Source organism: Plecotus auritus (assembly GCF_963455305.1).
Source record: "Plecotus auritus genome assembly, chromosome: 11".
Lineage (NCBI taxonomy): Eukaryota > Metazoa > Chordata > Mammalia > Chiroptera > Vespertilionidae > Plecotus > Plecotus auritus.
Window position 1 is genome coordinate 40,647,270 of NC_137777.1, and position 17,188 is coordinate 40,664,457.

Sequence of the window (17,188 nt, forward strand, 5' to 3'; positions counted from 1 at the left end):
CATACAAAACTTATCCCTGAAGCTTTACATTGGCTCCCTTACACATGAAAATGAAATCAGTAGAAAAGCATGGGAGAAATGTCTGAGTTGCTTTGTTTCTTTATTTAGACAACCCTATTATTTTATTTCTGCTTTTGGTTCTGAACCTTCATATACTTTGCCCTTCATCACTATTTTTTGGAATGATGGTCTTTCTCTAAGAAGTTTTCCTGAACTAAAGAAATAAGGGTGACATTTCCTCCTCAAGAACCAAGTAATTAACTTTGTAATTCATGTTGTTTCATAGTAGAACTTCCCTAGTTCAGGCTTCGGGAGAGAAGATTTAGTCTTTATGAAAAGACTGATCATTCATTCATTTATTAATTCATCAATAACTGACAAACAGGTCAATGGAACAGAATAGAGATCTCAGAAATAAACCCTTGGTGTGTGTATGTATGCATGTATATATATATATGTGTGTGTGTGTGTGTGTATACATATACATATACATATACATATATATGTGTGTGTGTGTGTGTATTCAATTAATGTACAAATAAAGGAGGCAAGAATATACAATAGGAAAAGACAGTCTTTTCAACAAGTAGTATTGGGAAAACTGAACATCTATATGTAGAAGAATGAAAATGGGACTTTTTTTATAACATATACTAAAATAAACTCAAAATGGATTACACTTAAATGTAAGACCCCCCAAACCATAAAATTCATAGAAGAAAACATAGGCAGTAAACTCTTTTGACACCAGTCTTAGCAATATTTTTTGGAACTGTCTGCTCAGGCAATGCCAACAAAAGTGAAAATAAAGAAACGGGACAACATAAAACCAAAAAGTTTTGCACAGCAAAGGAAACCAACAACAAAATGAAAACTATCAACAAAATGAAAAGGGAACCTACAGAATGGGGTAACAATGTAACATCTTACATTGACCAACATAGCAATTTAAACTAACATTTGGCGTTTTCACATATTTATTATCTCTTTGACCCTCAGATCAACTCTAGGAAGGTACTATTATTTATTATTATTTTATTTACAGCAGAGGAAACTAGTCTTCAGAAAGGCTAAGTGATTTGCTCCAGGCCCCAGCAATAGGTGGTGCTGGGAAGCACTAGACACTCAGATACGAAGTCCAATGACTTCTCTATTCAAGACTTAATACCTTGTCTACTCAGAAGACATCAGATATCCTACTATTTTTAATAAACATCCCAGTAACCCTGCAGTAATTTCTGGACACTATAGACTGGGGTATATCTGAGTTATTAAAAGCAGTTATGTCTTCTAATTTAGTGTTAAAAAACAAACAAATAAATAAAAAAAGACATACTGCCTCTCCAGCGGGGGGGTACTACTTAGCAAGCACCTAGAATCATTCTTCATGTGACCTAAATGAAACTTCAGCTGTAAATTAGAAAAACAATGTTCTCAAATAGCAATTCTTTCAATGATGTCTGTGAATATTGCAGAGGATTAGATAGAGTTATCTCTATTTGGGCTGGTTGACTTTGTTCTTCATGGCCACAGGCAATAAATACTCTACTGTAGGAGGTCATTTTACAAATACAAGTTTACTAATAAAGGGAACAAGAGTGCAGGAGAATCTGTACAGGTCTGTTACCATTTACTCACTAGAGTACAGTGCTTGACATATAGTAACAATCTGCTATGTGAATACAGAAAAAATTCAACTGATGAAAGTTAGTAAAATCAACTTCTTCTTTTAGGTATTTTATATTAATTTTAAGATAGCTATTAAATGGTCACTCTGTCAATTTGCTGTCACTCTTACAAAATCATTAGGAATTTTCTGAGCACCTACTATGAACCTAGAATTGTCTGGATGCTATGAAGGAAGCAGAAGTGATAAAAGTAATAGCTAACATTGTATACTTCCCACATGCTAGAATTTGTTAAGTGCTTTTGATATGATTTTCCATTTAAATTTCACCGAACCCTCATAACATCCTAGGAGACAGATACTATACAAACCTTATTGTATAAGGAATCTGAAGCTTAGAGAATCAACTGCCTTCTCCAAAATCTTAAGCCAGGACTGGGATCTAGGTAATCAGAGTCCAGAGTCTTAACTCTACTTCATTAGACTGCTTTTGCTCTCAAGGTATTTACAATTTTGATAGCAAAGGTTAAAATTGCAGCTTTCTAGAGGTTCTTAGGCAGACAAGGAACCTGGACATACTCTTTGGAAAGTTTGGTTATTATTTGTCCATTCAAGTGTTTATTGAGACCTATGTATTAGGCATCACAGTAGGTCTAGTAGTGAGGGCTTTAGGGAAATTCATTTGGCATCCACGGGCTGATCAGAATGAGGCTGGAAGACTAGCTAAAATTGCAGTTATTCAGCAGTCCTGAAATCATAACAGAGAAAATGAAGAAAAAATGTAGAGAACACACTCATTCAGCAAATATTTCCTAATAATACTTGTACTGTGTAGAAGGCTCTTTGCTAGTGGTGGGGGAATAGTAATAATAAGCCTTCATTGAACTTATATTGTAGTGGGGAGTAGAAATGTGCTAAGCTTCGTTTTACACAATATACAAAAATCATTTTATTATCAAGGGCCATGAAAAGTATGGAGTGCTAAAGCAGTGTATTACATTAAACTAACATAGTCTAAGGGATGAAGGGAGGCTTTCTTGAGAAAAATGACATTTTAACTGAATTCTAAAGGATGAGTGAGGTTACTTGGGTAAAGAGGCTATACATGGGAGACAGAGAGGAAAGCATGCATGAATGTCCTGAGCCAGAATGGATACAACTCACCTGGCTGTGATGGGAAAGGTTTGAGATTAGGTTGATGAGATGCGTGGGGCTGGACTATGCACGGCTTTCTAATTTTCATTAAAAAAAAATTCTACTCTGGCTACATAAAGGAGGATGAAGGATGGATTGAAGCAGAACAAAAGTAGATGGAGAGGAGTCGATTAGAGGCGATTTTAGAAGCCTAAGCAAAAGTTGTATTGGCTTGGACAGGGTGATAGCAGTGGAAATTGGGGAGATCTTCCTAATGGCTTGGATGTGTGTACAAGAAGCAAAGAAAAAATGTCGAGGAGTATACTTAAGTATTTGGCCTTGATCAAATGTGAGGGTGATTCTGTTTATCAAGATATGGACGAGTGTCTGGAAGAGGATCAAGTTTAGTGGGAAAATCCATAAATTCAGTTTGGGTAACAACGAGTTTCAAGTCATCCAAGTAGATTTAAGAAAGCAGTTGGCTACCTTGGTCTGATGATCAAGTTTGGATATTGTGTGAATTGGAGTGCTAATAAATTTGGGAGTTATTAATGAACAGATAACAGTTCAAACCAAGGAAGTAGACAAGATCACTTAGGTAGAGAATATAGCACGAGAACATAAGATGAGGATTGCACCTTGAGGGACTCAAACCCTTAAAAGGTAAAGAGGATGACTCTATAAAGGAGACTGTGAAAGAGCAGCTAGAGAGGTAAGAGGAAGCCAGGAGAAATTGGTGTTAAATCAAGAAGGAGAGAGGGAATAATGGCGGCGGAATAGACAGACGTGTTCCGAGCCTTGTCCCGGAGCAGAAAGAAAGAACAGCTGAGGGTCGCACAAGGAGTGTTTGTTGGCTGGTTGGGAGACAGCTGAATTCCAGAAGGAGGTGGGGGACTGCTAAACGGGGTTCCCCTGACCAGGCAGCACCAACTGCGGCTGGGTCCCCTCCCGGAGCTGTGGGCTTGGACGCGGAGTCTGCGCCATCTTGATCCGGAAAGTGGAGCTTATCGGAAGCCTGAGAATCCACAACTGCGGCACCCAAGGAACGACTGCAAGCCCCAGAACAACGCTCCCCAATTGGCGCAAACACACGGGTTCAGAGGAGCTCTACACTCCACCACGGAAAGATCAGATTTCGCCTGGGATAAGGTGAGGTCTCTGGTCCCGGCGGGAGAGAGGAACGCGCGTTTTGCGGGAGCTGGAGGACCAGGGAAGTCTGTGCCTAGAAAAATCCGTGGCTGTAGGGGCTGGCGTGATCTGTGATTGTGGAAAGGGGTCCTCAGAGCTGCTAAGAGAAGGGCACTCTAAAAAGCAACCCATTTTGATCTGAAGTGCAGGGACACCCTAAGAATTTCAGGCAGTCCAGACTTACGCGCAGCCCCTGCGTTGCCTGGGTGCCTGGGCTTACGCGCAGTCCCGGAGTTCGCACAACTGGGCTTTTTCCTCTTGAAATTCTTGCTTCTGATTACTAAGCCCAATACATAGGATCACCCAGTTGGGGACACCCTGGGAGACTGCAGGGGAAAGTTGTTTTTCTGGAACCTGGGGATCGGAGCAGGGAATGACCATCAGAGAGTCAGCTCTGAGGCAGCCCACTCCCACAAACCGGCAGTGAGTGCCACAGGGAAAGAAGGCTCTAACACTCCCTAGAGAGGCCATAGATAGACCCAGAAGTCAATCCAGAAACACTGCCACCCAGGGGCTGAATCACAAATTGACTCTTGTGTAATCAAAAATAAAGGAATACGAGAAATTAAGACACACCGCCTGCTTAAAATCAGGACTGGCTTACAACACTGAAGAGCAGTGGATCGCAGGGAACTGCAATACTGTCTGGACTGAGAAACAGGCGTGCCAAACAGAAAAACAGAGGAAGTGAATGACCTTCACTACTTCACATTTTATTTTTACCTTTTATTTTTTTATTTTTTTATTTTTTTTATTTTCATTTTTTTGCATCTTTTAATCAAGAAACTTTTTTTCTTTTTTCATCACTTGATTTTACCTTTTTAATTATTACATTTTTATTTTCAATCCGTATTATTACTACTGCTATTTTATCTTTTTTTTTTTTTTTAAAGTGTCATTTTATTTTCTCTTCATTTTATTTTGGGATTAGGGTTCTACATTCTATTTTTATCTTTCCTTTAGCATCGTTCTACTCTATCTCAACTCTACCTTTAGGCCATCACTCTCTTCCTAACCTCCCCCTTTTCAGTGTCCTGTTTATCTTACCCTTTTAATGCTTTAGATTTTCCCTATTCTTTCTGTTTACCCCTCGTTAAAATTTCACCCTACTTACATATCTAATCTCCAATCCCCTGCTCCAAGTCCACATACACCTCTCCCTTCGCTGTCCGAGCTATCCATAAACTTGTTCTTCTCTCTGTCCTTTTCTTGTTGTTTGCTTGAATGTAGATTATATCGAATTTTTATGCTTTTTTTGTGAGATTGTTTTGCTTATTCTTCTTTTATTTTTTTGTTTGTTTTGTGCTTCAGCTTTCCCTTGCCTCACTCCATATTAGTTGGTGTTGTAGTTTGTACTAATCCCCAGGCACTTGTTGCTGGCATTTGCTGGGATTAGTGATTGTTCTATTGGAATTTTATCCCCAATATATATAGTCTGTTCCCCTTTCTCTCTTAGTAACTTTCTTGTCTCTCTTACTTTTTTTTTTCTCTTTACTTTCCCTTTTCCCAATTTCATTTTCACACTCCTTTTTTCCTTTTTTCTTTCTTTCTTTCTTTTTTCCTCTTCTTCTTTCTCTCCTATCACCTAATTTGCCTTTCTCTGGTGGTCACCTTTATTGGAGTTTATTAATATCGTGAATACATTCCTGTTCAGTGCCTTGTGAGTTGTACCTGGTAGTGCTGTATTTTGTGCCTTTAAATCAACCCAGGAGAGAGAGAACTACATAACCAGACACCCAGAGAAGAGAGATCATGGGAAGACAAAGACACAGCCCGCATATGAAAGAAAAGCAGGCATCACCAGAAAAGGAAGTAAACGATATGGAGGCAAGCAACCTTCCAGAAAAAGAATTCAGAGAAATGGTCATAAGGTGGCTGAAAAGAATGGAAGACAAATTCGACAATATGAGCAAGAACCAAGAGGAAATGAAGAAGAACCAAGAAGAAATGAAAAATGACATTGCTGCTGTAAAGAACTCAATAGAAAGCATCAAGAGTAGACTAGAAGAAGCAGAGGACCGCATCAGTGAGCTAGAAGACAAGATGGAAAAAAATACCCAAGTAGAGCAACTTCTAGAAAAAAAATTAAAAGGCAGGAGGAGAGTCTAAGGGAACTTTGGGACAACACGAAACAAAACAACATCCGCATAATAGGGGTTCCAGAAGGAAAGGAAGCTGAGCAAGGAATAGAAAACCTCTTTGAAGAAATAATGACAGAAAATTTCCCTGATATAGGGAAGAAAAAACCCACACAAATCCAAGAAGCTCACAGAGTCCCAAGCAAAATGAACCCCAAAAGACCGACGCCAAGGTACATTATAATTAAATTGGCAAACACCAATGACAAAGTAAGAATCTTAAAAGCAGCAAGAGAGAGACAGAAAGTTACATACAAAAAAACCCACATCAGACTAGCAACTGATTTCTCAACAGAAACTCATCAGGCCAGAAGGGAATGGAATGAAATATACAGTCATGCAAAGGAAGGGTCTGAATCCAAGAATACTGTACCCAGCAAGGCTGTCAATCAAAATTGAAGGTGAAATCAGTAGCTTCACAGACAAAAAAGGACTAAGGGAATTTATTACCACCAAACCAGCAATGCAAGAAATGCTAAAGGCTCTGCTGTAAAAAAAAAAAAAAAAAGAAAGAAAGAAAGAAAGAAAGAAACAGGAAGCAAAGAAGTAACACAGGGGTAAAGAATAGGAATGGCGACAAATAAGTACCTATCAATAATAACTTTAAATGTAAATGGATTAAATGCCCCAATCAAAAGACATAGGGTAACGGATTGGATAAGAAAACACGACCCATATATCTGCTGTCTACAAGAAACCCACCTCAGAAAAAAAGACGCACACAGACTGAGGGTGAAGGGATGGAAAAAGGTTTTCCAGGCAAATGGAACTGAAAAAAAAGCTGGGGTAGCAATACTTATTTCTGACAAATTAGATCTCAAACTGAAGGACATAACAAGAGATAAGGAAGGCCTTTTCATAATACTAAAGGGAGCAATCCAACAAGAAGAAATAACTCTGGTAAACATATATGCACCCAATACAGGAGCACCCAAATACATAAAAAAACTCCTGGAGGATATCAAGGGAGAGATTGACAGCAATACAATCATAGTAGGAACTTTAATACCCCACTATCACCATTGGACAAATCCTCTAAACAAAACATCAGCAAATAAACATCAATCCTAAATGACTCACTAGACCAGATGGAATTAATTGACATCTTCAGAACATTTCACCTCAAAGCCACAGAATATACATTCTTCTCAAGTGCACATGGGTCATTTTCAAAGATAGACCATATGTTGGGACATAGGCAAAGTCTCTTCAAATTCAAGAAGATAGAAATCATATCAAGCATCTTCTCAGACCACAGTGGCATAAAACTGGAAATCAACTACAATAAAAACAACCCAAAGAAATCAAACACATGGAGACTAAACAGCATGCTATTAAACCATGACTGGGTTACCAGAGAGATCAAAGAAGAAATAAAAAACATCATGACAACAAATGACAATGAAAACACTACAATCCAAAATCTATGGGACACAGCGAAAGCAGTCTTGAGAGGGAAGTTCATAGCTCTACAAGCCTACTGCAAAAAACAAGAAACAGGGGTAATAAATTACCTAACCCAACAACTCAAAGAGTTAGAAAAAGAGCAACAAGAAAAGCCCAGTGTAAGCAGAAGGAAGGAAATAATAAAGATCAGAGCACAGATAAACAACATAGAGACCAAAGAAACAATACAAAAGATCAACAAAACCAAGAGCTGGTTCTTTGAAAGGATAAACAAGATTGATGAACCTCTACCCAGGCTCACCAAGAAGCAAAGAGAGAGGACCCAAATAAACAAGATCAGAAATGAAAGAGGAGAAATAACAACAGATCCCGCCGAAATACAAAGGATTGTTAAAAAATACTACGAACAACTCTATTCCAACAAACTGGACAACCTGGAGGAAATGGACATATTCCTAGAAAAATATAACCTTCCAAAACTCAATCAGGAAGAATCTAAACAGCTCAACATGCCAGTAACTATGGAAGAAATTGAAGCAGTCATCAAAGAGCTTCCGGCAAACAAAAGCCTGGGGCCAGATGGCTTCACAGGAGAGTTCTACCAAACATTCAAGGAAGAACTAAAACCTATCCTCCTCAGACTATTCCAAAAAATTCAAGTGGAAGGAACACTTCCAAGCTCCTTCTATGAAGCCAGCATCACCCTAATACCAAAACCAGATAAAGACAACACAATGAAGGAGAATTACAGGCCAATATCCCTCATGAATGTAGATGCCAAAATCCTCAACAAAATTCTAGCAAATAGGATCCAGCAGTACATCAGAAAGATCATACACCATGACCAAGTAGGGTTTTTCCCAGGAATGCAAGGATGGTTCAATATCCGCAAATCAATAAATGTGATACATCACATAAACAAATTGAGAGATAAAAATCACATAGTCATATCAATTGATGCAGAAAAAGCATTTGACAAAATCCAACACCCTTTCTTGATAAAAACTCTCAACAAGGTGGGAATAGAAGGATCATACCTCAACATAATAAAAGCTATATATGATAAACCCACAGCTAACATCATACTCAATGGGCAAAAACTAAAACCATTTCCCCTAAGAACAGGAACAAGACAGGGATGCCCACTCTCACCACTCCTGTTTGACATAGTACTGGAAGTATTAGCCACTGCAATTAGACAAGAAGAAGAAATAAAAGGCATCCAAATTGGAAAAGAAGAAGTAAAGCTGTCCTTATTTGCAGATGACATGATATTGTACATAAAAAACCCGAAAGACTGTATCAAAAAACTAACAGACTTAATAAATGAATTCGGCAATGTAGCAGGATACAAAATTAACACCAAGAAATCTATGGCATTTCTATACACCAACAGTGAACTTACAGAAAGAGAGACTAAAAAAGCAATCCCATTTTCCATTGCACCAAAAAAATTAAGATACTTAGGAATAAACCTAACCAAGGAGGTAAAAGACCTATATGCGGAAAACTACAGGACACTGAAAAAAGAGATAGAGGAAGATGTAAACAGATGGAAGAACATACCATGTTCATGGATTGGTAGAATCAATATCATTAAAATGTCCATACTACCCAAAGCAATTATAGATTCAATGCACTCCCCATTAAAATACCAACAGCGTATTTCACAGACCTAGAAAGAACTCTCCAAAAATTCATCTGGAATAAAAAAAGACCCCGAATAGCCACAGCAATCCTGAGAAAGAAGAATAAAGTAGGAGGGATCTCAATACCAGATTTCAAGCTGTATTACAAAGCCACTGTCCTCAAAACAGCCTGGTACTGGCACAAGAACAGACATATAGATCAATGGAACAGAATAGAGAATCCAGATATCGACCCAAACCAATATGCGCATTTAATATTTGACAAAGGAGGCATGAGCATACAATGGAGTCAAGACAGTCTCTTTAATAAATGGTGTTGGGAAAATTGGACAGATACATGCAAAAAAATGAAACTAGATCACCAACTTACACCATACACAAAAATAAACTCAAAATGGGTACAGGACTTAAATATAAAACGTGAAACCATAAAAATACTGGAGGAATCCACAGGCAGCAAAATCTCAGACATATGCCAAAAGAACTTTTTCACTGATACTGCCCCTAGGGCATTGGAAGCCAAAGAGAAAATAAACAAATGGGACTACATCAAAATAAAAAGCTTTTGCACAGCAAAAGAAACCATCAACAAAACAACAAGAAACCCCACTGTATGGGAGAACATATTTGCAAATGTTATCACTGATAAAGGTTTAATCTCCAACATCTACAGGCAGCTTATACAACTTAATAAAAGGAAGATAAATGATCCAATAAAAAAATGGGCAACAGACCTAAATAGAATCTTTTCGAAAGAAGACAGAAGGAAGGCCAAGAGACACATGAAAACATGCTCAAAGTCACTAATTATCCGAGAGATGCAAATCAAAATGACAATGCGATACCATCTCACACCTGTCAGAATGGCTATCATCAACAAATCAACAAACGACAAGTGTTGGCGAGGATGCGGAGAAAAAGGAACCCTCGTGCACTGCTGGTGGGAATGCAGACTGGTGCAGCCACTGTGGAGAACAGTATGGAGTTTCCTCAAAAAACTGAAAATGAAACTCCCATTTGACCCAGTAATCCCACTCCTGGGAATATATCCTAAGAAACTAGAAACACCAATCAGAAAGGATATATGCACCCCTATGTTCATAGCAGCACAATTTACCATAGCTAAGATTTGGAAACAGCCTAAGTGCCCGTCAGCAGATGACTGGATCAGAAAACTATGGTACATCTACACAATGGAATACTATGCTGCCATAAAAAAGAAGGTATTACTACCATTTGTAGGCACCTGGATGGAATTAGAGAACATTATGCTAAGTGAAATAAGCCAGTCAATGAAAGAAAAATACCACATGATCTCACTCATTTGGGGATAATGAAAAACATTATAAACTGATGAAGAAAAAGATAGATACAGAGGCAGTAAAGCATAAAACAGACTGTCAAATTACAGCAGTAAGTTTAGGAAGAGTTGGGGGAAATAAGAGATCAACTGAAGGACTTATATGCATGTATATAAGAGTAACCAACGGATGCAAAACATTGGGGGGTGAGGCATGTATGGGAGTGGGGTGGGGGGGCAATGGTAAGATATGTACACATATAATACCTTAGTAAAAAAAAAAAAAAAAAAAAAGAAAAAAAAATCAAGAAGGAGTAGTCAACAGTATCAAGAGATACTGAAATTCAAATACAATGGGAATGGAAAAATTCTTTGGGTTTAGTGATATAGAAGCCATCTGTGACCCTAGAACTGTTTTGTGCAGTGGAACAAGTGGCTACCAGTATCAGAACCTCTTACTTGGACTCAATAATCATTTCGAGCCACCTAACTTCTACTTTACAGAGCAGCATCAGCTGTACATTGAGTTATCCTTGCTCAATATATGGACTCATCATCATCTCTCTCATATATGAGTGATTCCACTGGCCATTCCACTCCATGAGTTTACCTGAGTAATAGTGTAAACAGTTAAGATGGGAGACTATGAATCTAGTCTTTTCTCATTCAGTTTCAGATTCTTTATGTCTCTTTTAGCACACGCCCTTTGCTACATTGAGTGTGATTCTGTTGTTTTAAAAGATGTAGTATGTAGCCCTAGCCGGTTTGACATAGTGGACAGAGCATCGGGTTCCGGGTTCGATTCTGGTCAAGGGCACATGCCTGGGTTGTGGGCTTGAGCTTGATCCACAGTAGAAGGCGTGCGGGAGACAGCCATTCAATGATTCTCTCTCATCATTGATGTTTCTCTCTCTCCCTCCCTCTCTGAAATAAATATTTAAAAAAAAGATACAGTATGTACTTTTCATACAACATGGCCCCTAAACATTTAAGCCAACTTCTTTCTCTGATTTTCAAATGGAACCAGCCATCTGTTTCATTGTTGAGAGAAAAGTAGGCCACAATGAACTTGAGAAACAGTATATTGATCTCTGACATAGAGACTTTCTAGGGTAATTTGGACTACTTGCAATTTTCATGTTAGGAACTGACTTTAGAACTAATTTAAAATGATACACTGACGAGAGATGAAAATGCCTATGGGCTTCATGGGGTGAGTGAGTACCAGCCAAGAGAGACTCTACCCTAGATATCAGGTATTTTTTCCTGCCTAATTCTCTATCCTCCTAGATTTGGGAGGCAGCCTAAAGCCGTTGTACCTAACGTACCCTGCCTTGTTTGCTCTGGACTTCACCTTTTGCCTGCTTCACTTGCAATACTTCAGTTCCTCCATCCTGCTGCTTCCGAAATTCTGATTTGCTGGAAAAGGCAAATACTTCAATAAACTATACGTATTAAACTGTATTTAGTATTCAAGTGTATTGTATTAATTGTAACACGTTTTGACTATACAATTAAATTCCAGGCTCAAGGAGAAGTATATCCTTTTTTTAAAAAAATTTACTTTATTGATTTTTTTTTTACAGAGAGGAAGGGGAAGGGATAGAGAGTTAGAAACATTGATGACAGAGAAACATTGATCAGCTGCCTCCTGCACACCCCCCACTGGGGATGTGCCCGCAACCAAGGTGCATGCCCTTGACCGGAACCGAACCTGGGACCCTTCAGTCTGCAGGCCTATGCTCTATCCACTGAGCCAAACCAGCCAGGGCATGGAGAAGCATATCTTATCTTATTTCTATTTTGAATTATCTAGGTTATACTAAGTACAGAAAAGTTGTCCAATGTAGGTATGATGCAATAAACCACATCTGCATAAAACAGAATGTAGCCGAAGAGAAATTTTTTTTTTTAGAGATAGGTTATTCCATCCACAAATTAACCTAAATAAACTCACACAATAATAGCAAACAAAAACAAAAGTAGTAGGCTCTTCCTTCCCGAGGGCTGGAGGGGGGAGGGGGCGTGCTTTTTTGGATTTCAGACTCCAGGAATTTGGAAGCAAGACAACCCTGCCCCCTGCTGCTGAGTTAAAAGAAAGGTCTCGGCACAATTAACCGCTTTTGTGAAGGGGAAGTTACACTCCTGGCAAAACATTTTGAGTGAAAGTCAGAAGGTGAACCAAGTCAGCATTTTCCTGGATTCTTAAAAACTCCGGCGATAGTAATTTCTCAACCACTTAAACACACTCACTCTGGCATTCAACATCAAGCAAAGTAAGCTGGGTTTCAGAAACAGGAAGTTAAAAAAAATTTATCTCCCAGCCACTTTTAAGAGAGATTACCACCCCGGGTGGTCGTGATTTAGGGGAGGTCTAGGATCAGGGCAACTGAGGACGGTTCTGGTGGGCCCGCCTGGCCGGGGTAGGACGTCGCAATTGTGCCCACAAGTTCCGCAGGCCAGTGTTTAGGTGGCGGGCGTGAGGAGGGCAGGAGGGAGGCGAGGGGCGTTTACCTGGGGCCGGTCCCTACCAGGTAGGTGTTGGTGCCCTGCAGGGTCATGGGGCCCGGGTTACAGCCCAGGACGCGCACCACCCGACTGGACAGCCGCTCGATGCGCTGCAGCGTGGCTGCCATCTCCGCTTAAGCCACCTGTGGGCACGTAGCTTACGGTGCGACCGCAGCACGGAACCGTATATAGGCCGGAGCCAGCAGTCACCTGACCGGGGCGCAGAGGGATCCGCCTCTACGCTGCGGGCGGGGCCAGAGTTCACGTGTCGCCGCGCGAGCCGAGCGGGGAGGGATCAGCCTAGGAGCTGGGGGCGGGGCCAGAGGCCACGTGTCCGGAGCGCGAGCCGAGCGGGGCGGGATCAGCCGCCGAGCTGGGGGCGGGGCCAGAGGCCACGTGACGCTGCCTGGGCCTCGAGTATGGCGGCGCGAGGGAAGCGTGAGGCGCCTGAGGCGAAGCTGGTTTTGAGAGCTACTTCTTGTCACCGAACCAGGCGCCTTCCTAGGAGTTTATGTTCTGGTGGGCGAGTTCATCCCAGTGGACAAGAGACGTTTTAACCTGGGGAATCTTGGGCTGGAGCAGAGGGCAGCAGGCAGGTTGGGGGTAGTGACTGTGTTCTAAATCCGGGAGCAGGGCTCGTCAGGTTTGTGGGCACTGGAGAGAGAGAGTGTGTGTGTGTGTGTGGAGTAACCTGTTTATCTTTCATAATAAACAGTTGTAAGTAATGTGTACCAAGCGCTTTCCATCTGCTAAGCGCTTTTTATAAACATGATCTCATTTAACCCTCGCAGCACCGTTCCTCCCTGTGCCCAGAGCGCTAGGTGGGCCTTGACGGGAGAACTGGGTTTAGCAGATTAACCGCCCCAATGTTCACTACCGCTCCCTTTTTAAAAGAATTGAGTCACAGTTTACTGAAAAAAAAAAAGCACAGATCCTATGATCGGTTTCATCGAGTTTGGACAATTGCAAGAAGTGCCTCTCTCTCTCTCTCTCTCTCTCTCTCTCTCTCTCCAGAACACACCCACCATCCCAGCTCAACTCGTCTCCAAAAATGGACACATGAGATGCTTGCAGTTCTAAAATTTAGTACAAGTATTTTAACGTTGCTTGTGCAGGTACTTCTGAAGAAAAAGACAATTTCCTATTAATTTACAAAGTGTTTATTTTACAAACCAGCAGTGGAATATTCCAGATTTCTTGAAAGACACACTTTTATTGTGTGTGACACATTTCTTTGCCTTGTGTGGCAAAGATGCCCTTTTAATAGCGCTGTTTCAAAAACCTTCAGTGAAGTCATGTAAACGATCCTCTTTGCAAAGGGAAGGCAGGCAATATGCCTTTTATTTTTAGTATTTATTTATAATCCCCACCTGAGGATATTTTTCCATTGCTTTTAGATAGCGTTGAAGCGGGGATTGGGTGGGTGGGGGGGAAGAAACATCCATGTGAGACAGACACATCCATTGGTTGTCTTCCGCGGGGGGCGGACTGGGCTGGGTTTGAGCTTGCAACTGGCAACTGTGCAACCAGGCTAATGCCCTTGACTGGGAATGGAACTCGTGAGGGCCAACGCTCTAATCACTGAGCAAACTGGCCAGAGCCAAGCAATATGCCTTTAAAAAATGCTTGTAATAACCATCAGAATTCCCTAGGTTAGGAATATCAACTCATCAATATGTATGTATTTGTGGCCATGAATTAATGGCTATTCAGGCAGGAAGTTACCTCCCTCTTCCCTCACCATAAGAACTCGGCTGGAAAGTCAGCAGACCCTTTGAGAAGAGGGTGGGACAGGCATTTCTGCACCACAGTGCTCTTCCTGAGACTCAGGGACAGCTCCCGGCTCTTATCCCTTAGCTTTTTTTTTTTTACATTAGAATTTCCTTTGTGCCTACCATCTTGATTTCATTTGTTCACTACTAAGCTCTTCATTTGAGAGACGAAGAAATGGACCCAACAAATAATTTAAAAGTTAAGTGACTTGCCCTGGCTGGGTGGCTCACTTCATTGGAAAGTTGTCCTCTAAAGCAAAAGGTTGTGGGTTCAATTCCCGGTCAGGGCATATACCTAGGTTTCAGGTTTGATCCTTTATCAGGCATGTAGGGCAGACAACTGATCAATATTTCTCTCTCTCTCTTTCTCAAAAATCAGTGAAAGCATATCCTCAGGTGAGGATTAAAAAAAAAGTTAAATGACAAGTAGAGTCATACAAGGAGACACTAGCAGAAGAGCAGAAACAGAGGGTAGATAGTAAACTTGGTTTAGAGAAGTTGCAATTGAGGTGATTGTGGGATATCTTGATAATACCTATAGATAGTTTGGATATGTGAGTTGAATTCAGAAGAGGGATCTAAGCTACAGATACAAAATTGAGTCTTTGTTGATGTGTTTAGCAATGTGACTTGAAGGTTGACCTCCTCTCCAAGAAATAAGACCAAAGATTTTTCCATTCTATCTACTCACATTTGTAGTCATTTATCATCTGCCTACAACATGCGAAGTATGTCTTGTAGATATATTGTGGAGGGTATTAAAAATGAAAGATAGTAGGCCCTTTCCAGACACAACCAGAAAGCAGTTACACATGGTCTTATTTTAACATACTTGGGTAAATCCTAGAGGAGAAGCTAAAGTGATGGGATTGCAAGGAGGAAGGGGAGCATCAAAATGACTGGGAAGATCTAGGAAAGCTTAAATATTATGGGTTTTGAGCTTATTCTTAAAGGATTGATAGAATTTCATCAGATAGGTGGAGGTAGAAGGGCATTATAGATAGGCTTGGAAATAGAAGACATTTAGTGGATGTTTTTGGGAACAGAAACCAATAATCATAGGGTTTGAGAAGGTATACAGTTTAAAAAGGTAAATAGGGCTAACTTAATGCGTTGTAAATTCTCAGAGTATTTCAAATTCAAGAATCTTTTTCTTACATATCTGTTCACTTGGATATGCTGTGAGGCAAATTGTATTTTCTTAAAACTTAGTTGATAAATACAATGAAAGCTTGTAACCTAGTCAACCTATAAAAGAAGGCATGTTATTCCTATTCCCAAAGTGATGGTTATAAAAGGTTATATCGTAGTCAGAATGAATCACTCTGTTATCACTAGATTAGAAAAATCCCATATATGACTAACAGGTGATTTCAGTTTCATTTTAGCCTTCGATCTTATAGGCTTACAAACTCTTTAATGATACTTGTTTACAGTGAAGAAGAAATAAAAGAAACGAAGATTTTCTGGAAGAGACTGAGTTAAAGAAGGCTTTTTATATTTGACAAGTAAGTCTAGTCTGTATTTTATGTGTGTTAAATTTGGTCGACAAGTGAAAGGTTGCTAGTTTTTACTTTTTAAATATCTGCTTTATTGCAAAGAGATCATGTACAGTGGGCAGAGGTTACATATTTTGGCTGACAGCCAGGAAGCCACACAGCTGGGTTGACTTCTGAATAAACTTGGATTGGAACTGTTGTATTAAGTTAATGCCACGAGTTTCCTAGGAAGTCAAATTTTATAGGTGGCATTTTTTCTCATAAGGTGGTATTGGAATAGTGATCAACTGTAGGGATAGAGATGAACTGTCCTTCATGCAAGTTAGACAAATACGTGGTTACTGAAAGAGCTGGAGATTTCTTTATGAGAGCTGCTATATTTATTACCTTGCCGTGTAGGTTTCTCTCCAGTTGGCGGTATGTCCCTGCCTCACTTAATTAGGAATATGGAAGATGTCATATTGGATTAGTTTATTGAATCTGATATTCTACCAATAATGCAATTAATAAGTTTCTTAGAAATTAGTTTCCCATCTTATAAAACTTGATTCAAAACTGCTAGTGTTTTTCATATCCATCCCAGGTAAAGGAAGCTATCTGTGTGGGGTGAGTGATTAAGAAATGCCCGTATGGAGTGCTTAGGTATTATAGTTTGTAATTTTAAAGGAATCATCTACTATTAAACGGTTTGCTCTTTAGAGATAATTCACCTAAACGCCCAATATCTCTCTAAACTCAGTTGTAAAATGGGGCCACTTATATTCTTCTCATAAGGATTTGTAAGGATTAAATGAAATAATATATGTAAAACACTTCACATGAAGTAAACACTCAGAAATGGTAGCTACTTTTATTACTATTTACTCTTCCACTATATGTGCAATGTTTATTTTAATAGAGGAGAATGTTTAACCTGGAGGATTCCATCTCTAGTGGAGAGTTTCAGGCTCTCTAGTTGGCAAGTAG

General features: G+C 39.9%; 1 protein-coding gene across 1 annotated transcript in view; it reads right to left on the reverse strand.

The window, feature by feature from the left end:
• The window catches only part of LACTB2 (lactamase beta 2), a 45,040-nt gene extending 31,814 nt beyond the window's left edge, over positions 1-13,226 (reverse strand). Inside the window, exon 1 of the mRNA XM_080646872.1 lies at positions 12,958-13,226. Within this exon, the coding sequence (XP_080502998.1) occupies positions 12,958-13,079 (122 nt within the window). The 5' untranslated portion in view covers positions 13,080-13,226. The remainder of the gene's footprint in view (positions 1-12,957) is intronic.
• Positions 13,227-17,188: the final 3,962 nt, after the last annotated feature.